The sequence below is a fragment of the Podarcis erhardii genome (genome assembly GCF_964252035.2).
Source record: "Podarcis erhardii genome assembly, chromosome: 1".
NCBI lineage: Eukaryota > Metazoa > Chordata > Lepidosauria > Squamata > Lacertidae > Podarcis > Podarcis erhardii.
In genome coordinates, this window is record NC_138497.1 from 43,958,591 (window position 1) to 43,985,948 (window position 27,358).

The 27,358-nt window shown below is 42.1% G+C and overlaps 2 protein-coding genes and 1 long non-coding RNA gene across 5 annotated transcripts in view; 1 reads left to right on the top strand and 2 right to left on the bottom strand.

Annotated features, from left to right (window-relative positions):
• Positions 1 to 1,655, bottom strand: part of INO80 (INO80 complex ATPase subunit) — a 57,504-nt gene extending 55,849 nt beyond the window's left edge. For all 3 annotated transcript variants that reach the window (XM_081858406.1, XM_081858405.1, XM_081858404.1), the window contains exon 1: positions 1,518 to 1,655. The gene's annotated coding sequence lies outside the window, so the exon portion shown is untranslated. The remainder of the gene's footprint in view (positions 1 to 1,517) is intronic.
• On the top strand, positions 789 to 4,574 carry LOC309344857. The gene is made up of 3 exons (XR_014157911.1): positions 789 to 1,520; positions 1,925 to 2,071; positions 4,441 to 4,574. It is a non-coding gene; the product is annotated as an uncharacterized lncRNA (long non-coding RNA).
• A 659-nt stretch (positions 4,575 to 5,233) lies between these two features.
• Positions 5,234 to 27,266, bottom strand: EXD1 (exonuclease 3'-5' domain containing 1). Its single transcript, XM_081861864.1, has 12 exons — positions 27,084 to 27,266; positions 23,913 to 24,093; positions 18,487 to 18,555; positions 16,194 to 16,251; positions 15,798 to 15,928; positions 14,480 to 14,547; positions 12,909 to 12,995; positions 11,892 to 11,996; positions 11,665 to 11,745; positions 10,081 to 10,224; positions 7,564 to 7,755; positions 5,234 to 6,127 (listed from the first exon to the last, which is right to left on the bottom strand). The coding sequence occupies exons 2-12, from the start codon at positions 24,043 to 24,045 to the stop codon at positions 5,453 to 5,455; spliced, it is 1,743 nt and encodes a 580-aa protein (XP_081717990.1). The 5' UTR covers positions 24,046 to 24,093; positions 27,084 to 27,266; the 3' UTR covers positions 5,234 to 5,452.
• Positions 27,267 to 27,358: the final 92 nt, after the last annotated feature.

The following is a 27,358-nucleotide window of genomic DNA, read 5'->3' on the forward strand; positions in this document are numbered from 1 at the left end:
CAGTTCAACAACATTTAAAGACCTGCAGATTAGCTACCCCTGCAGTAGAGGAACGAATTTAGCTGCTCTGAATCAAACAATTTATATCCAATATTTGGAAATGATACACTGTGATGGTCTAATTACAAGCAGACCATCACAGCCCTTAGTACACTAATAAGTACAGTCAAACCTCGTTTGTCGAACGTTATCGGTTCCGGAAGCCTGTTTCGCTTCTGAAATGTTCAGCAACCGAGGCTAGACTTCTGATTGGTTGCAAGAGCTTCTTGCACTCAGGCAGAAGCCACCTCGGATGTTTGGCTTCCAAAAGATATTAGAAACAGGAGCACTTACTTCTGGGTTTTTGACGTTTTGGAGTCGAAATGTTCAAAAACGGAGCCATTCGACAACCAAGGTTTGACTGTACTGATATTTACCTCTCCTCTGTCAAAACACTACTTCTACCCAAGAAACCTTGCAGGAGATGGCATATTAGCCAAGATTAAGATGCATACTGAAGTTTTTTAAATAACAGAAACACTCACTCCTATTAGTATGTATGGAACACAGGCATACTGACCTGTCACAAATGCACTTGTGAAATGTAAGAGTTTGCTTGCAACCAGAGGGCAAAGGAAGTGATCGTCATCATGTTATGCTACAAGCTAGCCAGACCTTCCAGTTAAAACAGCACAATCTTAACCAACAGCCCTCCATGATTGCCAGCCTTTAACTTCCAGTTACCAAGGACAACCCAGCAGCCAAACCTTTTGGAGTGTGATCAGGATGCACAGATCAAACTACCAAATCACACTTACCATGTGACCAGTAAGTCATTTACAGCTTTTAAGCACGTGTTCTACATAATCCATGCGAACAGAAATTTTCAGATTAAAATTGCGAAACCGATATGCACTTTTATTTTCTGTTTTACGTTTGACGCTCAAGTATGCTGGGGTCTTGGAATCTGCAAGCACTAATCCTGAACCCCCCACAAACCACACCAAAATAAAACCGAATAAAGAGTCGAACCGCACGTTCCAATGGTTAACAGACCGCATAGGAAGCAGTGCGGTTGGCAATCCTATAGGCTAAACCGGGACGCTGCTTAAGGCGGGGCTGTCAAGCCCATACGCTGAGCTCCCGTTTCCTCGTCCGCCGCCTTCATGCAAAGCGCGGGGCGCGCACGTGGGCTGGGTGCGACCGACACACCCTCACCCCGGCGCCGCACGCTGCCGAGGGGCGGCACGGGCCCCGCCAAGGGCGCCTTCCCTCCTTCCGCGCGAGCGTTTTGCGGGCGAGGGGAGGTTGCCGGGGTCCCGCCCCCTCCGCGGTGGGGGGCGCGCGTGTGCCTGCTCTCCCTCCCTCCGCCCCAGAGGAGCGGCAGGGCCTGTCGCTTTAAGAGAAGGCCCGGCTGCCGGGGCCGCTGCGGAGGGAGCGGGAAGGAGGGGTTGGGTTCGGGGGGGAAGCCGGAACCTGGCCTAGCGGGTCCCTCCGGCGCTGCCCCCTGCCTCGGCCCGGGAGCCCCGGCGTCTTACCTGGTGCGTGGCCCGGCTTGGGCCGGGGGTGGCTTGCGAGCTGCCCGCCCCGCTCTCTGGCGCCGGCCTCTCGCCCCGCGCTGCGCTGGCGCTGCCTGTGCCCTGCCGCGGTGCCTCTCGGCTTCTGCCTCGCCAAGATGGCGGCCGCGCTATTGCTGCTGAGGAGGCGGCGGCTGCGGGCGCTGGGACGGCGGCGGCGGCCACTTTCGCTCACTGAGAGGAGAGGAGCAGGGACACGGGGAGCCATGGCGGGGGGGAGGAGAGGCGCCATGGCCAGGCCAGAACAATCGAACTCGGCACCCCTAGCTGGCCCTCGGAGCCCCCACCTAGAAATACTCGGCGGCGTGCTTCGCCGCAACCGCCACACTGTCCCCGAGCCCACATCCCGTGCTCTTCCCCCCACATAGAACCCACAAGGACCCCTGTAGCATCGATTCGTTCATCGCTCGACTGGTTGAGTCTGGCGGTGACGGAAATTACCGAACGCTTTCGGCCGAAGAGACTGGCGTGAGCTAGCAATTCTCGCGCGAGGCGCCAGCTAAAGGTTCGCGAGGGTAAGATTCCAACGGGAGCTCCTTGGAAGTGACGTAGCGTTTGGCTAACCTTGCTCCTGTGTTTAGGGGTGGGGCTGTGCAGACCTTGGTAGGCCTGCGATCAACTGAGAGCCTTCCTTTTGATTGAAAGTATTTTCACATGCAGTAATCGAATTCTCTCTGTTCGCAGTTCGTCTCTGCGCGGTTTCTCCAGCATGCTTTTGCCACGGCTGTTTTTTATTAAAGCCCGAAAGACGGCACATAAATCTCTTACAGTGAATGAAATAAGATTGAGAACCGGATCCCTTTAATCAAAGGCCCCATGCATTAATTTGATATAACCTGGTATCAATTTCTCTTTCAATTCACCTCCCCACCCCCCGCACATTTCTTGTCTTACCACTTCAGTATTACTGTAAAAGGTTTGCCACTGTGGAAAATAATTGAGCTATTTTTGTAACTGCCTTGCAAGGAAAATTTTGATAGCTCTAAGGTGCTGCAGTGTATTTTGTTCTTGCAATGTATTTGTTTTGGTAAAAGGATATAAATTATATGTAACACTGTATGTGTGCATGTATATATATCTGGCCAGGACTTTCCTACTTATATCTCTAAAACCTAAGGACACATTTTAGACAAAATTTAAGTTTTTTCGTGCTGCATATTTACAACTGGAAAGATGGACACCAACTTGAAAGGGCAGATTAACCTCATCCATAGATCTGACTATTCCTAGTTGTGATGACTATAAGCTGCTACTGAATACCAGGTACCAGAGAATAGCTGGTTATGTTGAGACTGCTCAAAGGTCACAGTAAGTTTTATGGCTGAGTGGTGATTTTAACACAGGTCCTAGTCCATGTAATATCCCTGCACTTTATTCAGCGTTCTGGAGGGAAAGATGTAGAAATGAATACACTGAGCCAGGGGCATAATCTTTTCCAGTAGGTCTGGAAAGTTATGGAATCCTTTTCTTTCCTTGTTAACAGTCCTGTGTGACACCTTTTAAGTCTAACCAGGCTGCAATCCTGTTCATACTTACCAGGGAGTGATCCACATGGAATTCAGTGGGGCTTAGTTCTGAGTAATCTAGTATTTGTTGTATGAATCCACCCCTTCTGAGCCATAATAAGACACTTAGGTGCCAGGTATTAATACAATTGCAGTGTTCAAGTGGCCACAGAACTTCCCCCCCAGAAGAAGTGTTTGGGAGAGCAGGAAACCCTTCTTAAAACTAGGCTATTTTTTCCATTTAGTTAGGTGCTATCTATAGAACAGCAATTCCTAAAGTGTCCAAAGTATAATGGAGGGGGAAGAACTTGGCCACACACCTTAGACTTCTTAATTGCCCCACCAAGTCTAGTGGACACCAGCCACCCGTGAATGGGAGATGGAAGCTTTTGCTCTCAATAGTGGAGAAATAGACCAGTAAGTATGTGGAAAAATAGGATGGTAGGCTAAATAGACCTTTGGTCTGATTCAGCAGGGCTCCTTTTAAGTTGTTATTGTACTTATATCTGAGGAATTGTATTTTCAGGCAGCTAAAGGGGTAATCTAGGCCGCAGTGTCCAAATCCATCGGGGGGGGGGGGACTTAGTATAGTGGTACCTCGGGTTACATATGCTTCAGGTTACATACGCTTCAGGTTACAGACTCCGCTAACCCAGAAATATTACATTGGGTTAAGAACTTTGCTTCAGGATGAGAACAGAAATTATGCAGCGGCAGCAGGAGGCCACATTAGCTAAAGTGGTGCTTCAGGTTAAGAACAGTTTCAGGTTAAGAAGAGACCTCCAGAACGAATTAAATTCTTAACCTGAGGTACCACTGTATATATAACGTAACAGGGACGTCCAGCAAATTAGAATAAAAAATGTTGAGGAAAGCTGCGAAACATTAATTCTGTAGTGCATGAAAGTGAATGGGGTGGTGCTAAGTTGGTTGCCTATTCCTCAAGGCCTGTATACAGTGCAGGGGCCACCTGTTTGAAGGATGATTGCTGGATTCCATTTTGAAGCTCTAAAAGATGTTGCTCTGTGCAGATACAGGACCTATATACGTGAATGCAAAAAGACCACAAAGAAGAAACACGACTTTTATTTTAGAGAAAAACATTCCAACTGCCTTGTGAAGAGTTTTCTTGGGAAAACCATCTACCCCAAAACCCAGCATATTACGTTTATATCTGAAATGTACACACTTGCATTTTAACAAACATCTGTTCAAATTCCAACAAACAATATACAGCTTTGCCCTTCTATTTTGAAAATGAACAACTCGTACCTATTTTTAAATAAGCATGCTTAGGATCCTTTCCTTGCAGTTCTGCTGCTGTAATGCTGCCCAACTAAAGGCCTTTTACCATGTAATTGTTTTCCCCACAAAAAAAGGAAGCCAGGACAGATCGTGATGAGTGCTCACTGGAAGGACAGATCGTGAAGCTTAGACTCCAATACTTTGGCCCCCTCATGAGAAGAGAAGACTCCCTGGAAAAGACCCTGATGTTGGGAAAGATGGAGGGCACTAGGAGAAGGGGACGACAGAGGATGAGATGGTTGGACAGTGTTCTCGAAGCTACCAGCATGAGTTTGACCAAACTGTGGAAGCAGTGGAAGACAGGAGTGCCTGACGTGCTCTGGTCCATGGGGTCACGAAGAGTCGGACACAACTAAACGACTGAACAACAACAACAACCTTTTGAAACCTAGAACAGTTATACAGTACTGCATCACATATCCAATTGATAATTGAACTTTGGAGTAAACATGGGTAGGATTGAGCTGCTTAAAAATGTTTGCTGTTCCCTTTGTAGACTATGTTGTACAAATAATGCTATTATTTATGGGTACCTGGTGCAATAAATAACTTTCTATATTGCTCCAGGGAGAATTTTGCGATCCAGAATGGAAAACCTGTTCCAAAGGTATTACTGTATTGGGGAGCAGTGGGGAACAGCTAACAATTCTGCAGATGATTTGTGTTTCTATGTTGTTGGGTGTGGTTTTTTTGAAATCATCATGAAAGGGTTGGGGACTCCTTCCCCCTTTGTCATGAAGTTAACAATACAGGAAGCACATACATGAACTTTAGGTTTAGTTGGATAATTGGAACATTCAAATAGAATGAAAATCAATGTTTCTTTGGAATAATCTGGAAAAAATACTGGACTCAAGACTACAGTGGTAGAATTAACACCAGTAACATCAATTGTGTTTATAGGAGCAGGAAACTGCCATACAACATGAAGGGTATTGTGTCCAGCTGCCTCCAGAATTTGCTCCATTAATGGAAGTCTTCCAATGAAGAATTTGAAAAGGAAACAATTTCTGCTCCTTGCCTCCAGGGCTTGGGGCTGGCAGCTGACAGTTGAAATCCGAAGGCAAGACAAAGTGAACCGCCAAATCACTTCCCCCCATTCTTCTGTCTTGTGGGAACCTGGAGACAGTAATCACAAGTTGTTTGAGAAGAAGGATTTCTACTCATGGCAGCATTAGACAGGGTTTGGCTAGACTGCTTTACAGCTTGAAATGGGATCCTAGAATTGTTTGCTTTTGGAGGTGAAAGGGCAGAAACAGCAGATTTGTTGTCTTCATTCTTGCCTTCTGTCAACAATTCCTTTATTTCCTCTTCTAAAGTCAAATCTACCTTTGTTTGCGGTTTGAACACTGGAGATGGTTTTCTTCCTTTCACCTCAGATGCTCCCAGTACTGATTTACAGCAAACGGGACGTCTTGCTTCTGCTTCAGATTCAACATTACTCGCACCAACTGTTGCCCATTGATTATTACAATGATTTGCCTGCCAATCTTCTTTTTCAGAGTTGTCCTGATCATCTTGGCCCAAAAGGTGGAGAGGACTGGTAGTTTTAGGGGATACTGCCCTACTAGAAAGAATTAAGCCAGCACTCTCTCTCTGGTTTTCTTTCGCCTTTGCTACCCTTCTTCCCATAGTTTCTAATTGCTTTCTGATGAGGAGACCTTCCTCATTCAGCTGGAAGTTCTGCCTTGCCCTCTTTCTTCGTTCCTTGTAAAAATCTGCCAGTTGTCTAAGCTCTTGTGGTAGCTCCATACAGGATATCTAATTAAAAATCACATGCATGTAGATCAGAACTGTAATATACTTTTTATTACTGTTTCAAGAATAGTTAAATCTACAGATGGAGCTAAAACACTGAAAGGCTCAATACATTCTACTCCAGCTGTGTTAGATCCCTGCCAATGAGGGGCCTGGAAATCCCCACCCTGAAGCAACCCATTTAAATGGCTATCTGCTGCCTAACACTGGCAGGCACTTACTGATGCCTCTGTTGTGATAAATCCCTACCATCGCCAATGCTGTGCCTCTCAGCTGACACAAACACTGCATCCTCCTAACCCCAACACTATTGGATGTGTGTGTGTTAGCATTTCACTCTTATTTTTGCAAGTAATATTTACTCTTGCATGGTACCCACTGTGATGAAGGGAACTGGATCCCCTGACGTTGGGAGGAGAACCAGCTCAACTTTTTCAAGGCTCGCTCCCCTCTGGGCAGGGTGTGTGTGTTGGCTCTTTGTGATCACATCCCTCAGGTAAGTCCTTTAAATACCCATTTTCCATATGAAGAGGACTGGCAGGAGATATAAGACAATCAAACACAATTCTAAGGATCTGGTATTGAAAGAGGTGTGCCTGAGTGATAAGAGCATTGGCTTTGTATGCAAAAAGTCACATCTTCAATACCTGGCATCTCCAGGTACGGCTAGAAAAGATTCCTGCTTGAATGCCTGGAAAACCACTGCCAGTCAGTGTAGAAAACACTCAGGTTATTTGACTGGGTTTGGATTGCTCTTCCCACTGAGGCTAGGCAGGCACCAATGATGGGTGGTTTCACTAGCATCAACTAAACCAGGGGTCGGAAACCTAAGGCCCATGGGCCACAAGCGGCCCATGGGGGTCGTTTAACCGGCTCATGCCCCCCCCCCGCCACCTGCCTGGGGACTCCTGCCACCCGCTCAGTCAGCTCCCGTGCACCGCGCTAAACCGGCACCGGCGCTGAGCAGAGTGGGGACCACCTTCCACGACGCTGGCCGGCTTCCCATTGGCTGGCTCCTGTAGCCAATGGGAAGCTGTGCATACCTGCGTGCCAGAAGGAGCGTCAGAAATAGTGTTTGCGCATGCGTGCGTGCACACACTCTGGCCCACCGTGGCGTCTGTGGGACCGTGAACCAGCCCAAGCCACACAAAAATTGCCAAATCCTGAACTAAACACTCTTCACTCGGGCGTTCTCTGACTAGCGCTGGTTCCTGTTGCATTTAGGTATGATGGTGTTACAAACAATTCCAATTAATTTTTTGTGATTTATAATGTGAATTGCTTTGGAATCTCCTGGAAAATGAAAGCAGAACAGGATTCAAACAAACAAACAAACAAACAAACAAACAAGTATCAAACCTCAGTAATGTGCAGTTCTGAAATCTAAAAACAAGACTGGCAGCAATAAGGAAGTTGAAAGTTATTGAAGTTTCACTTACCTCTGTGCTCCCCAGTGGATCTGCAGATCCTTCCCGAAAGGCATTTAGATATCCATCCACCAAAGTTGTTAAGTCAGACATGATTTCATCGAGTAGCAACATGCGGAGAGGGAGGAGGTATGCTGCCTCCAGAGCCAACACTTTCAGCAATGCAGGTGGAAGGGGTCGCACAAACCATATCTCGGGGTTTTCCTACATACCCCAAATGTAAAATGAAAAAAATAATAATACTAACACTTCCCAAACTGGAGTTCAAAATGCATTTGCTGGTATAACTTATTGGCTTAGACTTTCTCAGGGGTGCCCAAACTTTTTTTAAAGAGGGCCAGATTTGATGAAGTGAACATGCCTGAGGGCCAACCAGAATTGTTGAGCTTTTTTTAGGAGATAAACTGCCGCAAGGGCCATATTAAACCAACCAGCGGGCCAAATTAGGCCGCCAATAGGGACTTTGGACATGCCTGGCTGTGCATCAGGAAGCACTGGGCTGAATTTTGCCTCTCCTATGAACTCACCACGTGACTTTAGGTTAGCAATTTACTCTCAGCTGCAGCCCTCCATCTCCTGTATGAGAATACCGGCCTACTTTACAGAATTACCAAGACAGTATTGAGGATTGGTCATATATACTATATAAATGCTAAGTATTATAACCACGCTAAACAAACATGATTCATATTAGCAATATCAGATTTTTTAAAAAACAAACAAATTATGCAAGTTTACTCAGATGTAATCACCAATAAATTCAGTAAGACGAACTCCCAGGTAAGAACACAAATACTTAGTATTCTGCACCCTATAGAATCTTGCATCTTTCATACCAAGCCTCTATTAGCCATTTGTAAACTTTGGTTTCTTGTTTCCCCGTTGCTTCTATCCTTTACCTGTTTCTCTTTCTATAATATTCCCTTCTTAGACCTTCATCTTCCTTCCACTCCTGAGATTTCCCTAGGCTTTCCCTGTACCCCTTTTCCTCCCAAGAACATGTTTATAGAGAACTACTTGCTTCTGGACTCCTTGATAACACCTTTGCATTCCAAGTGTTTTCAGAACCATCTCCTGCCCTATGTAGAAAAGTGGGCTTTTATTCCTCCTAAAGAGAGATCTTAAGTTGCTTAAACCCACGGACTACTCCCAAGTATTACTTAGGTAGTTGGATAGTATGCACAGGTCACAATACTGACCCTTGGGAACCCCACTTCTCACATCTCTCCATTATGAGAACAATCAATTTATTTGTGTTCTCTGCTTCCTGTCATTTAACCAGCTAGTGCATGGGTAGGCAACTAAGGCCCAAGGGCCGGATCCGGATCGCCTTCTAAATTCGGCCCACGGATGGTCTGGGAATCAGCGTGTTTTTACATGAGTAGAATGTATTTTATTTAAAATGCATCTCTGGGTTATTTGTGGGGCATAGGAATTGATTCATTAATTTTTTTCAGAATATACTCTGGCCCCCCACAAGGTCTGAGGGACAGTGGACAGGCCCACTGCTGAAAAAGTTTGCTGACCCCTGAGCTAGTGGGTCCATAAAAGAAATCTTAATCCATGGCTTTTAAGTTTGCTGAGCAGAAAGATTTCTCTTTGAAGAAACCGTGTTAATTCTACTTAAGCAAGAGTCTTATACAGTTGTTACTTTTTTCTTTAGGAACGCTTTCCACCAATTTACCTGGAAAAGATGTTAAGCTATATGGCATGTAATTTCCCATATTTCTTTTTATAGCAGATATATCATTGGCCATTTTCCAGGCCTCTAGTACTGATATGGGGGCAAGTTGCTTTTTCTTTTTATAAGAACAACTATTTCACATTTGCGTTATTTTAAGAACTCACCAGTGAATACCCCCTGGGCCCAGTGATTCTATGAAGTTACAAGAAAGGAGACTCCAACTAAACATCAATGACTTTCTGACAGTAAGAGCTGTCTGATAGTGGAATGGACTCCCTCAGAAAGTGGACTTTCCTTCCTTGGAAGTTTTTAAGCAGAGGTTGGATGGCCATTTGTCAGGTATTCTTTAGCTGAGATTCCTGGACTATAGGGGGTTGGACTAGATGACCCTGAGAGACCCTTCCAACTCTACGATTTTATGATTCTACTGTTTGCAGTACCCTGTCCTGTGCCAGCAACCAAACTACAGTGGTACCTTGGGTTACAGATGCTTCAGGTTACATACACTTCAGGTTACAGACTCCACTAACCCAGAAATATTACCTCAGGTTAAGAACTTTGCTTCAGGATAAAAACAGAAATCGTGCTCTGGTGGCGCGGCAGCAGCAGGAGGCCCCATTAGCTAAAGTGGTGCTTCAGGTTAAGAACTTCCAGAACGAATTAAGTACTTAACCCGAGGTACCAGTGTAATGAACAAATATGGAGTATACCTTCTCTTTCACAAGGTTTGCATAATTGCCATAAAAGTAGCTTCTAAAGGACCATAACCATAGCTAATAACATATATTCTGGCTACACCAGAACAGATTTTCCAGAAAAGGATGGGATGGCTCCATCCCACTTACCTCAATCACACGCTGCCTTTGTTCCATGAAAGAGATGCATCTGTAGGGCATCCCCAAGTATTGCATTAAGCAGTCTTGTAGAGAGCTGATACGGTGAGGAAGGAAGCCACCTGTTTCTACTGAGAACTGCAAGACATCAGCAACCTATGAAAGGAAGCAGAGGGACCAGTATGTCATGCCCACACTTTACTGGCTAACAGCATAATAACTCTACAGAACATCCACTGCCTAAACCCTTATATTCAAGATCGGTCACTGAGACTTTCTCCAGGAGGGTTGTTGGCGAGGTTCATCTGGCAGGAACAAGAACGCGAGCCTTCAATGTCATTGGCCCAGTCCTGTGGAATGCTCTGCCAATGAAGATTCAGAAGGGGTCTTTTGTTTCAACCTTTAAATGCCTGCAGAAAACTTTTCTTTGCTGTCAGGCTTATGCAGGCAACTAAGAAAGCATAAGGGACACGGGTGGCACTGTGGGTTAAACCACAGAGCCTAGGACTTGCCGATCAGAAGGTCGGTGGTTCGAATCCCTGCGACAGGGTGAGCTCCCGTTGCTCAGTCCCTGCTCCTGCCAACCTAGCAGTTTGAAAACACGAAGTGCAAGTAGATAAATAGGTACTGCTATGGCGGGAAGGTAAACAGCGTTTCCATGTGTTGCTCTGGTTCACCAGAAGCGGCTTAGTCATGCTGGCCACGTGACCCGGAAGCTATCTGCGGACAAACGCCGGCTCCCTCGGCCTATAGAGCGAGATGAGTGCTGCAACCCCAGAGTCGGCCACGACTGGACCTAATGATCAGGGGTCCCTTTACCTTTACCTTAAGAAAGCATCTTTCCATAATAGCTAACTGATTGCTGATTTTTTACATGTTTTTATTACATATATTATTGTAAACCACTTTGATATTTCTTGTGATATAGCAGGATATAATTAATCAAGCAGACTTCAGATATCAAATTCATTTCTTTTCTGGATTCTGTAAAATATTGTACACATGAAACTGAAGACAAACATCCTTGAAGTAAGTTATTTCTTTATGAAGATGATGGTAATGATGATGAAGAAGAAGAGTTTGGATTTGATATCCCACTTTATCACTACCCTAAGGAGTCTCAAAGCAGCTAACAATCTCCTTTCCCTTCCTCCCCCACAACAAACACTCTGTGAGGTGAGTGGGGCTGAGAGACTTCAGAGAAGTGTGACTAGCCCAAGGTCACCCAGCAGCTGCATGTGAAGGTGCGGGGAATTGAACCCGTGGCTCTTCTGTCCCAACCACTTATTTCTTTACCATGTCTACTCAGAAATAAGTCCTACTGAATTTAGCTATACTTACTTGTTTTTGAAGAGATGACAATTTACACCATAAAACAATAAAATGTAATTAAAAACTCAGTATCATATAACAATTTGCATCTCAGAGGAGAATAAAATGGGGGGGGGGAGAAGAAGCACATATGCCAAGTTTAGCTCCTTGGAGGAAAGGCGAGATATAAAATGTAATAACAAGTAATGAAAACAAACAATAAATACGCAGCACTGAGAAGTGTGTTGAAAAATCTAGTTAGAGAACAAGTAACTAACAAGGTACCTGTGTATCAAAGACATTGGAGAGCATAACTCCATACTGGTGAGAAAGACAATCTGAAAGCCACCGGCAGTCATGGATAACCTAAAGAAAATAAGGAAGAGGTACTGTAGTAGTTGGTGAAATAAAAGTAATATATAAATAAATGCAATTTGATGTTGCCATGTTTACGTTATTTCACATTTTCTCTACATAGGTTCTCAGATGCCCTGTGCTAGACAAATACTTACTTTCAAAATGTTCTGATCTTCCAGTATCATTTGGAGTCCATTCTTGAACACTCGAGCTCCCAGAAGGAAAACATCAAACAAGAAAACCTTGCTCTTTGTTGCAATCTATAATAAATATACAGGACAGAAACAAAAATTATATGTACCTGTTTTACTTAAATATTAGCAATAAAATATTTTCATAATATGAATCTTATTGTCCTAACAGAATATCTCTCTCTCTCTCTCTCTCTCTCTCTCTCACACACACACACACACACACACACACACCTGAGACAAAAGACAAGACAAATAGAAGACATATGATCTGCTCTGAGTGAAGGTAAGAACATAACTGGCGCTTCAAGGGAAGAAAGCCAAAATACTTCCTTCCAGAATGCATTCCTGCCTTCAAGCAGTAGGGGAAGCCAATCTACTTAGAGGGTTTGTTCTTCTGAACTGATTACAACAGGGGTCAGCAATTTTTTTCAGCAGGGGGAAGTCCACTGTCCCTCAGACCTTGTGGGGGGCCGGACTATATTTTGGAAGGGAAAAAAATGAATTCCTATGCACCACAAATAACCCAGAGATGCATTTTAAATAAAAGCACAAATTCTACTTATGCAAAAACACCAGGCAAGCCTCACAAATAACCCAGAGATGCATTTTAAATAAAAGAGAATATTCCACTCATGTAAAAACACGCTGATCCCTGAACTGTCTGCGGGCCGGATTTAGAAGGCGATTGGGCCGGATCCAGCCCCTGGGCCTTAGTTTGCCTACCCATGGCTGAGAAGGTCCCAAAGGACTCTAGAGGGCCCCAGGAATATATTTGTGTATGTTAACAAAGGGCTACATAACAACACAATAAAGAAAAAGGGGAGTTATACTGAAGACCCCAGATATAGCATATTCTTTGTTCCTCTTAGGTATCTCTTGGTTATAAGAAGACCACTGATTAAGAAACACAAAATCAAAAGTTTCGGCCCAAAGGTTCCAAATAGCAATATTAAGTGCTTATAAAATATTCCTTCTTACCTGTAACCAAGAGAGTTTTCCATGGCGACACAAATTGACACCCTCTGCTGCTACACTACAAACATTCTGCTTTTTGATGTGTACCATCTAGTGAAAAGGGGAGAAACTACTAGGTAAAGGAGAGTGAAGAAGACAGGTCAGAAAACATGATGCCTCATTTGTGACAAACATAAAATTCACACCCAGCATACATCGGAGGTAGTGAGAAACAAGGGATAATCAGCAAAGTGTAAAGATAAAAATAAACCAGGGTTTCCATTCCTTGAGCATTACTAGCGTTTATTCAGACAGTGCCATTAAATACAAAGTTTTAGGTGTAAGACATTCTACAGCCTAACAAAAGTTTCCCACCTAGATGGTGTTTACTATGTTATTTTCTCATGTAACAATATACCCTTTGTACTGTGGTTACCCCAAGGTGGTATGTTAAGATGCTGTTCTTTCATCAATGGGGAAATTATACAATTAAAGTAATCCACTAAAAATTATTAAACTCAATTTAGAATTGGTAATAAAATTTTAGATTTTTGACACCTCTCTCTCACACACACACACTCCTGCAAGAGCCACCAACAACAAGTCTGAACAAGTGATTAAGAGTTGTACTTTTGATTTATGGCCAGATTTTCCAACAGTTTATACTGATGTATTCAAGCACCTCACATTCTAAGTGCCAACCAACATGGTCATTCAAGGCATATATCAGAACACTGTAGCCATTGACCAGGACAAGTTACAGGAAGCCTGTTGCAATAATTTCAATGGCTACTGGTGAAATTTCCAGGCATTAATTCAGTGTTGGTTATAACATACAAAGTCCAACACAACTTTGGGTCTGATTATCAGAAATACTGCATTCCATCATATGAGCCTGCCAGTGTTTCAAGATTCTCAGGAGAGGCTCCCCTTTTTCCTCTCAACCTCTGAAGCATGTAGAAGATCAAGAAAGGAGAGAAATTCTGAAACTCATTGTCAGAGAAGAATCTCTGAGGATCTTCTTGGATTACCTTCTTCTGGCCAGACAGGCAAAGATGCTTTTATTCAAGCACAATCTGACTTTCTCATAGAATCGTAGAGTTGGAAGTGACCTTGAGAATCATCTAGTCCAACCCCCTGAAAAGCATGAATATGCAGCTGTCCCTTATGGGGATTGAACCTGCAACCTTGGCATTATCAGCACCGTGTTCTAACAAACTGAGCTAATCACTGTAAATATTGCAATTTGTTCAACTGGCTGTTGCTCTTATTGATTTATGTTTTACATACCTCTTTTCTGATTTGATTATTATTTTGGATTTTACTGTTGCTCACTGCTATATCATTTAGTGGAAAAATTGGAAACAAATTTAACAAATGATGAAATCTAAACTTTCAGATTTATATTAGATTTATACCACTTGGTGATTGGTCAGAGTTTTCAATGAACCTTGGGAAAAGTAGTGTGGTGCTAGGTATTCCATTATAAATCCTTGGCCAAACTACAATTTCCCAGAACAGCGACAGACGGCAATCCCCCTAACCCCTAAAACAAAACAAACACCCTTAAGTAAAAGTAACAATATTATACTCACTGCAGAACCAAATTGCTTCTGAAATTGATCAACAACAACATATTCTATGTCCTCCCCTTTGTCTTGATCTGCAGTTAAAAAGATACCATACTAAACATTTTCTCTTGCCTATGCTCACAGTATATGTTTGTAAAATATGTATTCAAAAATACACTATGCTTTCTCCTTTACAAAAAAGGTAAGCTGTGATCAGACATGAAACAATACTTAGAAAACAGATAAAATAAATTGATTAACTCAGTAACCCTTTCTTCAAAACATGCTTGTTAACAGCAAGTTACACATAAATCTCTTAAAAAGCAGGTTGTTTCTGGATCCTCTTGTCAAGACACAACTGTAATTAAAAGGCCTTTTTTTCTTACTGCTCCATGACATGAATAGAACGATATAAAGTGATACAGTTTCCAAATGAAGCATTTGAAGGCTAGGAAATAAAAGCTAAGGCTTTCTGTATTACAGCGACCATATTATTTTTACATTCCATATAATTTCCAGTTGAATCCAGAGTCAGTCCTAGGAATTCTCTTCCACCCAAGCAATTACAGCACTAACTACAAATACTCCATTTTGCCCATTATCTTATCCACAGCTGTTAATAAACTACTGCACTGGATTTCTGGGCTGAATTGCTTGCTGAATACACCAAGGGCTGATTAACCTTCCACATGGCTTAGGCTATGCTAATAGTTGAAAAAGTGCCTGGGCAAGCAGACAGGAGATGGGTAGAGGTATGCCCAGAAGAGGGCATTTTCTGTGGTAGCCCCTACCAGGGGGTCAGCAAACGTTTTCAGCTGGGGGGCGGTCCACTGTCCCTCAGACCTTGTGGGGGGCTGGACTATATTTTTTTGGGGGGGGGGGAACCGAACAAATTCCTGTGGCCCCACAAATAACCCAGAGATGCATTTTAAATAAAAGGACACATTCTACTCATGTAAAAACATGATTCCCGGACCGTCCACGGGCCAGATTTAGAAGGCGATTGGGCCTGATTCGGCCCCCGGGCCTTAGTTTGCCTAACCCATGCCCTAAGCTATGGAACTTCCTACCCACAGACCTGCATCTGGCACCTTCATTGTACAACTTTCAGAGAAGGTTGAAGACACACCTCTTTACCCTGGGCTATTAATATTTTATGTTTTTAGGACCCTACTTGTTTTTATAGTTGAAAGTTGTTTTTACTGCTGTAATCTGCCCTGGGACTTTAATGTGAAATGTGGGGAGCATATAAACAAACAAATAGAGCCCCAAGTTGATGGTATAAAAATTATGGGATATATGATTTGCTGCTTGGATATTAGGCTGAATTTCTGGTAGCTACCTGAAAAGTTGTACCTGAAGTTACCCAGGTTGAGCTGATGAGTGTCCTGAGAAAGAGAATCAGGATTCTGTGTGATCTGCTTCTGTGGTTCTCCTTTGTCCACTGGAGACACTTGGATAGATGGAGATTCCCTGTGCAACACATCAACACATCATTAAGGGTGCCCTGATCAATTGTCATGATCAGCTACGGTAAAATTGTGGACAGACTTTATCTTACATTTTAGCTAATGTAAACATAAAAACTAAACATAAAACATAAAAAGTAGTAGGCTTCTGGACTGCTTTAATTTGCTGAATCAGTATACATATAAGATTTTCCACCTAACTTATCCTAATATCCACCTAATATCCAAGTTCACCAGTGAGCCTTGATGATAAAACTCTTCATACGTACCTGGTAGGAGTTGTCTTTCCTTCTGCAGCATGTTGTTCCGAGTCATCAATTAATTCCACTGAAACATGAATATACAGCTCCAATTACAGATTTTGCCTTCATTGAGGAACTACACAATACCTAGAAAGTTGAAGATAGGCCAAAAACTCTACTGGCAAATGAAGGATGCAATCATGACTCCCAAGAAGAAAGGAAGCTACCAAGATTGGAATGTGCTGGAAAAGAGGCGCTCATTCTACAGGACAATATGCATAGCATGACTCTTAAGAGGGTTAAATTAAATGCAAACATGTCATGGAAATAGGATAGAAGTTACACTCGCCTATTCTACAGAACCTCTCCAAAAACCACTTTGGCTCTATTGACAAAAGCAGCTAGTATTACACTACTATTATGCTCTCCACAACAGGCTGCCTATTCAGGATCTGAAAACAAGGTCCTTGAGAAGGTAGAATGGGAAGTGCACAAGGATTTGAGAACGAAACAGGGAAGGAGCCAGGGGGAGAGAAAGGAAACAGGGCTCACTGAATTGAGAAAGGCTGCAGAATATGCAGCCCCCAAGACTCTGCTGGGCGGCCCATTCATTTGATACAACCTTACCTAAGTTTTCCTCCCATACCCCAAATTTGGTTTGAATCTTACCAATGAAGGGCAAGTTTGAAAATGTTATGAAGGATTTCTAGTATGTCCCTAAATGACAATTGCAACTTCCATGCATACATTTTAAATTTTGGTAGAATTAGCAAAAGTTAGAATTAATGAAGGTTTGACTAAACTGTGCCAAACATGGAAATTCCTAGACGTGCCCTATGCTCAGAGGGCCAGACCGACCTGGTGAGGCAGGCTGAGTGCAGCCATTAATAAATAGAGCAGAATCATTCCCATGACAAAAAGCGAGACATTCAGCAGCAGACAAGGGCGTGAAAGGGTGCAAGGGTAACAGGTGTGTGATGCCTCCACAGGAATAAAAGTGTCCTTTTAAAACAGAGGATTTGAGGTAAGGCTTAAAAGGTGTACATTTCAAAGAGAGGAGGGCAAAAGCTTCTGAAAATGTCTGTTCTACAGGTTTACAATATGACCTTCAAATGCTTTCATGTCAACCCTTCCTCCATTTAGTTTTCAGAGCTTTTACTAAATGCTATTATTGAGCTTTGCCTGTAATAATTCTATCAATATCTGTGTAGGGTAAGTCATTATTATTATAACCATATTGCAAACAGAAGACTTACTATATAATCCAGTTTACTCAAAAGTAAATCCCATTCTGTTCAAGGGGGCTTACTCCAAGGAGAGAGGTTTGCAGCCTAAGATTGCAAGCGGTTTGGAACAGGCAAGCTCTGAGCAAGCTATTTCCTAATTTACAACTTGATACCTTAGCGGCCACCAATTCATTGTTACAGAGGAGAGTCTGCTGGAACCAACAAACAAGAGTTTTTCCATTTGCTTTCCCCACTCTTCCCGCAGGGGGTATTGTTTCTGCTGTTGCTTGGATGCTTTTTATTTTATTGTTAGGCATTGTTTCAGTGTTTATTAACGTGATATGTTTGTTTGCCCTATTAATAGTACTGTGGCTTTTTGTTTAAACTGTGTTGTGTTTTGTAAGTGTTAATGCATTATCTTGAAATGTTGTTATACAGTATTTTATTCTATGTTATGAGCTGCTGTTCTACCATAGCAAAGAGACATACAAATATACTGATGTTGATGATTCTAATTATAGTGATCACAAACATGAAATATCCATTATTTAATGCTTAAATCATTCCACTATCTACTGTACTGCCATCAAAGCTTCTGATCATACGTGAGCATGTATTGACTTTAAGGATATGCAAAGACAATATTAATGTACACTTGACTTCTAGCTTTTCATGGAACATGCATTTTTGTAAAATGTTGGAATTAACTTGTGTAATGTGTTGAAATGTGACCAACAGATCTTTATTACAGCTTTTCCATAGCATTTTATGAATCCTGTGGTATTACTCACTGTAATAAAATTGCACATATATTTGTCAGTTTCACTGAACTGGATGTAGGCACATGGGCATAGTCAAGGGGGGACAGATCAAGTAAAACAATAGAAATACTTAACCAACTGACCAATCACATTGGTTTTGCCCTCCCCAAAAAAGTCCTGCCCCCCCCCAACAAAAATCCTGGCTATGCTCATGCATAGGCATCCTTGGGTAGGGAACCTCATTTGAAAAGGGGTGGGACAAAAAGAACTGTCAGCTGGCATTAAACTCAACCAAGAATTTCTGAGTATAACTAAGTATATATATATTCTCACCATTGACAATTTCATGGCCAAAGAACATCTTTACTCCTGGTACGTATCTGCCACTTTCCAAGTTCTTAACTGAAGTAAACAAAATACAGCAAGGTAAGTGTCATACCCTTTAACCAAAGCAAAAAGGATTTAGGAAAATTTTTAATATTTGATATTTTATTCTGTTTTAATCTGTTGGGAGCCACCCAGAGTGGCTGGGGAAACCCAGTCAGATGGGCGGAGTACAGTAGTGCCTCGCAAGACGAAATTAATCCGTTCCGCGAGTCTCTTCGTCTTGCGGTTTTTTCATCTTGCGAAGCACGGCTATTAGCGGCTTAGCGGCTGTTAACGGCTTAGCGGCTTTAAGAAAAAGGAAACAAACTTGCAAGAACTCGCAAGACGTTTCGTCTTGCGAAGCAAGCCCATAGGGAAATTCGTCTTGTGGAACGACTCAAAAAACGGAAAACTCTTTCGTCTTGCGCGTTTTTCGTCTTGCGAGGCATTCGTCTTGCGAGGTACCACTGTATAAATAATAAATAATTATTATAATTATTAAGAATCGAGATATAAAACATCACTGGCGAACATAGCAGAGTGGAATTCTGTGAAAATCATCCAACTGTCTTGTAACCTTTGAACAGTTTGCTCACTGTATAGTTTGCTTCTTCATAATTAGGTGGGCACCATACTTTTAGTATAGCTAATGTATAGTACATTGAGGATTTTTTAAATTGTGTGCATCAATCCTATTTTCTTAAGGTGCTTTGTAGCACTATACTGAGCTAATCTGTTTTATGATATTTCTTTACTGTCCTGTTTAAAATGGTGCAGTTTAAAAGCCAAGTACTGTATGTATATTTATATTATTTTTTCCCTGCCCTTCATTCCAAAGGATCTCAGAGAAGAGTATGAATTAAAATGTATTCCACATAAATCATAATAAAATAAAGACACATTAAAAACAACAGGAGGAACTAAACCAAGGGAGCAGAACCTCGGGTCTCCAGGTTCCCTCACTATGAGAAGTGAAGTTACAGGGAACCAGGCAGGGCCCCTGCCCTGTGGAATGCCCTCCAGTCAGATATCAAGGAAATAAACAACTATCTGACTTTTAGAAGATATCTGAAGGCAGCCCTGCATAGGGAAGTTTTTTAATGTTTTGTGTTTTTAAAACTTAGTTGGGAGCCACCCAGAATGGCTGGGGCAACCCAGTCAGATGGGCAGCACATAAATAATAAAATTATTATCACCATCAATGAAATCAGTGTGGCCTAACACTCTATGTAGATGTTTGCAGCTTCAGGGCTTCAGATTGCAACCTACACACCAAATGAGCCAGAGTAGTCATATTTATTCCAATAGACAAGAATGTGATTAAGTGATTCTTCCAGAGCAACCTACATTTTTGTCAGGAGAAGGCCTTCTTTGGAAGCTGTTCTTAGACTGTTTTCACTGTCTAAGGTTTGTGGGTGACCACCAGAAAACAGCCTTTTCTGTGGTGCCTCCTAAATTATGGAACTCCCTCCTAAATAATGTTTGCCAAGCATCTTATTATCTTTTAGGCACCTGGCAAGGCCTATCCTATTTTATTCCTATTTTATTTTTATTTCTTTTTCCTTTTTCATAGTGTTAGCTGCTTTGTAAGTTCAGGAACGAGGCAGAACAGAAATCTAGACAATAAAAAGTTGTTTGTTCCTTGAAAAAGTGAATATGAGGGATCCAGACTGCTTTGTGAAGAATCAAATTCTTAGAATATTTATCCTTTTTAGCATAATAAAATGCTAGAAACCACTTAGGGTTTCTTATAATCAGGTGGTATATAGATTTTGTTAAACAAACAAATGAATAAATTAATGCCAAAAAACATAATATTCTGCTGTAACTGGTACAGAAAATGCAGCTGATGTCTGCACATGTAACCGTGAGAGATGATTCTACCCTATCAGTTGCTTAAGGTACTGCTTTGGAATTCATCAAAGGATGCCAGCTATTGAGAAATTTATAAAGCACAGCTGAGATTAGTCTTTTTTGGCTGTATAAAATATGGATATATTTAATGCCTTCTATGCCAACACTGTTGAAATTCTCTTGCATGTGATAAAAGTTGAACAAACACCTGCATTTCATCCAAGTAAATAATCTTAAAAGCATTTGCATTCCAATGCTCTTCCAATTAATTTAGTAGGGCAACGTTAAAAAGCTTAACTTGCAGACAGCTGCTAAGGAATTTTCAGTACAGTAAATGAAATCTTGTTATTATATTGTATATGAAATCTAATCAATCTCTTTGAGATGCCACATAATAGATCCATGTGCAGTGCTAGAAGCAGATTTTGAGAAAAGTGGGTAGCTACTGCCAAAAAGCATTTCTGTGATAATAGGTATAGGTAAAGGATCCCTGGAGGGTTAAGTCCAGTCAAAGGTGACTATGGGGTGCAGAGCTCATCTCACTTTCAGGCTGAGGGAGCCAGCATTTGTACACAGACAGCTTTCCAGGTCATGTGGCCAGCATGACTAAACCATTTCTGGTGCAATGGAACACCGTGATGGAAACCAGAGCACATGGAAACACTGTTTACCTTCCCACTGCAGCGGTACCTATTTATCTATTTGCACTGGTGTGCTTTCAAACTCCTAGGTTGGCAGGAGCTGGGACAGAGCAACAGGAACTCACTCCGTCACGGGGATTCGAACTACCAACCTTCTGATTGGCAAGCCCAAGAAGCTCAGTGGTTTAGACCACAGCTTCACCCGTGTCCAGGGAAGACAATGGAATTATTTGTGATTATGGATATCTTTATGCGCCCCCTTGCCCAGAGTTTTGGGCTGGGTTGTCATCAATATGCTGATGGCACCCAGCTTTATCTGTTGATGGATGGCTGCCCTGACTCGGCCCCGGACACACTGATCAGATGCTTGGAAGGTGTGGCTGGATGGCTGCGTGGGAGCTGGTTGAAGTTAAATCCTTCAAAGACAGAGGTCCTCTGGCTGGGTCGGGACGACATGGGGCTGGGGGGCAACTCCCACCTCTTGCAGGGGCTCAATTAGTGCCAGCACCTTCTGTCAAGAGCTTGGGTGTAACCTTTGATGCCTCCCTTTCCATGGAGGCACAGATTGCAGCCACAGCAAAGGTGGCATTTTTCCATCTCTGCCTTATCAAGCAGTTGATCCCTTACCTTTCTCGCCCTGATCTGGCCACAGTGATCCATGCGACAGTCACCTCCAGGCTTGATTATTGTAACTCGCTCTACGCAGGGCTGCCCATAAAGCTGATCAAAAAACTCCAGCGGGTGCAGAATGCCGTGGCGAGGCTCCTTATGGGGTCCTTTACCAGCTGCACTGGCTCCCAGTGGAGTACAGGGTCAAGTTTAAGGTGCTGGTTTGGACCTTTAAAGCCCTATGCAGCCTAGGACCCATGTACCTACGGGACCACCTCTCCTGGTATGCCCCGCGGAGGACCTTAAGGTCCACAAATAACAACACTTTGGAGGTCCCAAGCCGCAAGGTGGTTAGATTTGTCTCAACTAGGGCCAGGGCCTTTTTAGTACTGGCCCCGACTTGGTGGAACGCTCTGTCATAAGAGACTAGGGCCCTGTGGGATTTGACATCTTTCCGCAGGGCCTGCAAGACAGAGCTGTTCCGCGTGGCCTTTGGTTTGGACTTAGTCTGACCCTTATGTTTCCCTCCTCTCCCCTTACGGTTTTGATTTATGGGCTACTATTAAAATGAGGCTGCATTTTAAATTATATTTTCACCCATATTTTAATAAACTGGTTTTTTTGGGTTTTTTGTCGTCGTCGTCCCCCCCCCCCCCCAATTTTGTTTTATTGTAATTTTATTGGTGTTAGCTGCCCTGAGCCTGGCTCTGGCTGGGGAGGGCGGGGTATAATTAAAAAAATAAATACTGTTTGGTGCAACTAGAGTACTAGAAAGGCACCATGATTATACTCAGGTTGTAAAATCAGGAATGCTTTTGACTTAGAAGTTTCCAATGTCTTCTATAACTGATCGCTGTGTTAGCCTGTTGCAAAAGAACAACACAGCTTTCTATCTGGCATTTCCAGATGGGTGTTGATTTAGGAAGCTAAATCCCCTAAACCATGGTGCTTGGGTACCAGCAACTAAGAATACAACCTACCTCCTGCTCATCCAGGATCAAATATTTGCAGTAATAGGAAATGACAGCAAATACCACTGAAAGCAGAAGAGAGGAATGCTGTTCTGCTACTCCGTCTGCCAGGAATACACCTCAAGCACTGAGTAATCCAGTAGATTCCCTGATTCTAGAGATTCTTGGAATTTGGGCTATTTATGAAATTAGGCTGCACCCTTATTTGGTCATACATCAAATTACTTCAATGGGGCTTACCTTTGAGTAAATTTTTAAAGGATTATGCTGCATTTTACATGCTCATATAGGGTAACTGTGGGACGTGGGTGGCACTGTGATCTAAACCACTGAGCATCTTGGGCTTGCCGATTGGAAGGTTGGAGGTTTGAATCTGCTCATGTCCCAGCTTCTGCCAACCTAGCAGTTTGAAAGCACACTAGTGCAAGTAAATAAATAGGTACTTCTGCGACGGGAAGGTAAATGGCATTTATCTGCACTCTGGCACTCATCAGTGTTCCATTGTGCCAGAAGCGATTTAGTCGTGCTAGCCACATGACCTGGAAAGCTGACTGTGGACAAACGCTGGCTCCCCCAGCCTGAAGCGAGATGAGCACCGCAATCCCATAGTCACCTTAACCGTCCAGGGTCCTTTACCTTTTTATAGGGAACTACTATCAGTGAAATACTACCAATATACTTGTTCTTTTATTTGGATTTTTCCATGTGCATGTAACATCAAACATCCACATACCTTAAATAACCATCGCCTAGATAACCTAAGGAAGAACAGCAAGAGCTGTATGGGCTAGTATTTCATGCAGTCCTGGAACACAGGAGCAATTATATTTAGCACCCTTTGTAACCCTTTTGCTTTTAACATTTCAAATTGTGTAGGTAAGCATTCCAAGGATATTCAATACAGAAATTTATTTTGACTATTACACCCAAATACTAACATTGACAGATGGCTGTATTTAAAAGGGATGACCAACTGGTGGCCTGCGAGCCAGATCTAAAATTTGGAAACGTCAGGGTGAAGAGTGGAGAGATGCCCATAGACTGACGTAAGGAAAATGATCAGTTTTCAAAAGTTCTGAGAGACAGGGATTTAGCAATGCTAAAGATTTTTGTAAATTTTGAGTATAATAACTCATTGTGTGACAGCTATTTAGAGGCTTTATAATATAAGGCTTTATCATTTGATAACCATTATAGAGACCAACATACACTTCTAATCCATAGACCATTGCTTCTAGAAAATTCAAGGCTCTCCCCTAATAATAGTTGAAAAAACAGTTTCCAATAGAAATTATTTAGTTCAAAACAAATGTAGAACCTCTGTTCAGAAAGATGCTTCGGCTGGAATCCACATGTTGCAGCACCCCTTGGAATGTGCCACATTTCAGTGTGATTTTCACAGTTTTCCTCAGGATGTCATGAAGGAAGTGGTAATTGCTGCTAGGATCCATTATGTTTTTTATCCTTCAAGGAATCTGGTGCTCAGCCTAAATAAGAAACTAAACAGAAAAGCTTTCTGTTAAGTTATCATTAGTACTACAGTATTATAAAAATTATTCTACAGTTAACAGGGACACTAAAGATAAACTGCGTAAGGTAAACAAGAACTGCAGCAAGAAAAATATTTCAATTACTGTACTTTTCCGTGTATAAAACTAGGGGTTTTTTTACTAAAAAATAATGTTAAAAATGGGGAGTAGTCTTATACATGGGGGCACTCTCCCCCCATTTTCTTAATTTTGAGTCCCCAAAAACAGGGGGCGTCTTATACATGGGGGCGTGTTATACACAGAAAAATATGGTAATAGGCTTCCCATGGAATAGGGTATCATAAAAATCCAGGCCAAGAAATTTCCTATAAAGTGACATTGCAGAGCACAGATTGCACAGTAAAAAATTAAATGTAAAAAGGCTTGTCAAACAAGTGGCTAATGTTGCAGAAAAAGTCAAACAATTCAAGACTACTCCAGTGTGATCAGAAAGAAAACATTAAGGCTGCAATCCTAATCCCACTTACCTGAAAGTAAACCCCACTGATGTTAATAGGACCTACTTAAAAGTAGACATAGTTAGTTCTGTTAGTCATAAAATCCAGCTGTTTTGGATATTTGCAATTTGTAGTAATAACAGTTCAGCATGCAATTCTACATACTGGAAACTGCAATCAGCTAGCACCTTTAGTGGGCTATGGAAACAATTTGACCAAACTAAAATTGAGCAAATTTGTATCTTTAATACACCTGCTCTAAAGGTGGATTAAGGTGATTTCATGTAAATGCTGTTATTTAATACACTTCATCTTGGCATTGGCCAACTCTATGTGTTATCCCTTGATATTGGAGAGTAAAATATGATATGATAATCCTCCCATGGGAGTAAAATATGATAATCCTCCATACAGCTTGAAGCCACCACTAAATATAATTTTAAAGGGAGAAACTATTTGAAACCTTTTGCCCAGGGGTCAGCCAAACAAAACTACAGCATATTTTTAAAATGGAAAGAGGTATTTATGCACAGCTGCAGCGTTTTAATGTGTGGGAACTAGCAAGTCTGCCCATTTAAAAGAATCAAATGCTTATCACATCACTTTTCATTATCCAGAGATCAGTTCCCACCACTATCACTGAAGTTTTGTGCATATGTAATTAAAGTTTTGCTTACTTTTTGCAGTTTAAGGCAAAAACAAAGAGCACATTATCAGTCACTCGAGCCTCCAGGTAGGCCTGCAAGGAATTTGTGACTTTGAAGAATGTATTTGAAAAGTTTGTTATTCCATTAAAACCTGTTTTGTAAGTAATGACACACCCTATTTCAGAATACAGAGACACTGTTTTCTATTTTGGGGTCTGGCAAATCTCTGAGGAAGAATAATCTTATAAGATTGCCACTTTGATACCAGCAATTGGTCTATTACGTATAGAATTTGAAGGAAGAATTCAAAGGCAGGAAGATAAAAGCAAACTGAGGAAATTACTGACACGCTGCTTACATATAAAATGCATACATACATAGTTTTTACAACTCCTTAAACTTACATTTTGCTGAACTTGAAATATGCTTTAGGCACTCATTTCATCTCATTTTATCAATACACATAGCACCAAGGGATAAAATGACATCCATATTAGATTTTAATTCTAAAAATAAATTTAAGACAAACTAGTGCCACAAGGATTATAAACCAGCTCTTGAGTGTCACAGTTTTTGAAACTTTATCACAATAAGGTATGAAAAGGAAGTGGGAGGAAGACACATTAGCTTGTCCAAAATCTAGAAAACTGCAGGTTTAAAGAAATTAAGGTGGAAGAGTGTGCCATACCGATCTAGGTTTTTCTGACAAATTCAAGTCTATAATTTTTTTTTACTAAAATGTGCTTTTAGCCCACTCTTCCAGGGCAAGCTACAATAAAACAGCATGAAAGATAAAATAATCCAATAATAAATACCAAGGCATTAAGATGTATGTGAGATTCTTGGCCATATTCAGCACAACTTCAGAACGATCCCAAACAGATTTACTCAAAAATGAGGCCTATTAAGTTCAATAAGAATTGCTTTCTATGTATTGATAAGATTGCAATCTTATACGTCTATTCAAAAGTAAACCATATAGAGTTAAATAGGAACTTACTCCCAAACAAGTGGGGATAGGACCACAGCCTTGGTAGCCAAATGCAAGTGATCAGGCCGGCAGAGAAACCATGAAACCACACCCAATATAGAAACCAAGAAAACTGCAAGATTATAGGAACCTGCTGCTCCGCATTCACCACACAAATATAGCAGACTTTTTGCAAGATAACCAGAATTCTCCCTTTTCCCCTCTGCAGGCTTCCAGCAAGCTTTTAAATACCGTACTCTTGAAGCTGAGGAGCTTTTTGTAGTCCTGTTTACAAAAAGGTGCCTTAGAAGTGAGCCATGATGGTGTAACAGGATGCTTCTTCTGCCTTTGATCTTATTAAAAGTAGCTGCACCTCATAAAGAAACTGATGTGAAAGGATTGCCCCTTCAGTCAGATTAACAATTTTGACAATGGGCATTGTTGACTATCAACACGAAGATTAGAATAGCCACTATTTATTACGTTTTGTCTGAGAACTCTTGTGCATTTCCCTGAAATAAAACACTGTCAGCAGAGGAAAAAGAGCTTAAGTTACATATTGTTGGGAACCGCCCTGAGAACTATTGGGTATAGGGCGGTATACAAATGTAATGAATAATAAAATAAAATAAAAATATACACTACAGCTAAGGGGCAACTTCCTCTGGCCTAGGAAAGCTGAGGCCATTTTGAAAACCAGCAACGTAAAATTATTTCACAGCTCCTCCATTCACAAGGACTTCCTGGATTTCACATAGAAATGAATGCATGACTAGCTTAAAGACCGCGAAGCCTGCGCAACCACTAGGACTACAATTCCCACAGTCCTTTGCGCCTCGCCAGACTGGAAAGTAAACAATAATTGGGGAGGGGGGAACCCGCTACCTTTCAACACTTTCGAGGCTAACCAGCATAGAATGGTGTAATATTTTTTAAATGCCTATGCCAAGTTCATCAAATACAAGGTAGATATAACCGCCGTTGTGGACTGGAGTTGGTATTTTTTTCCCCAGAGAACGATTAGAAACCGCTCACGGTGACGTCAGAATCAGACCGATCAGGGCAACCGAGAAGGCAGGAGGGTCGTTCTGCGCAGGCGTAACGCGCGGTAGGCGGGGCTACCATCGTCTCCCTCGAACTGCCGGGGGCGGGACGGGGGC

What these genes read in the sequence shown, in the direction of transcription:
- EXD1 (XM_081861864.1), bottom strand. Translation starts at nt 24,045, where the DNA reads ATGGATCCTAGCAGCAATTACCACTTCCTTCATGACATCCTGAGGAAA. An exon ending in TGGCCATGAAATTGTCAATG is followed by an intron (nt 16,252 to 18,486) that starts GTGAGAATATAT and finishes TTCATGTTTCAG; the next exon opens with TGGAATTAATTGATGACTCG. An exon ending in AAAGGCAGCGTGTGATTGAG is followed by an intron (nt 7,756 to 10,080) that starts GTAAGTGGGATG and finishes TGGGGTATGTAG; the next exon opens with GAAAACCCCGAGATATGGTT.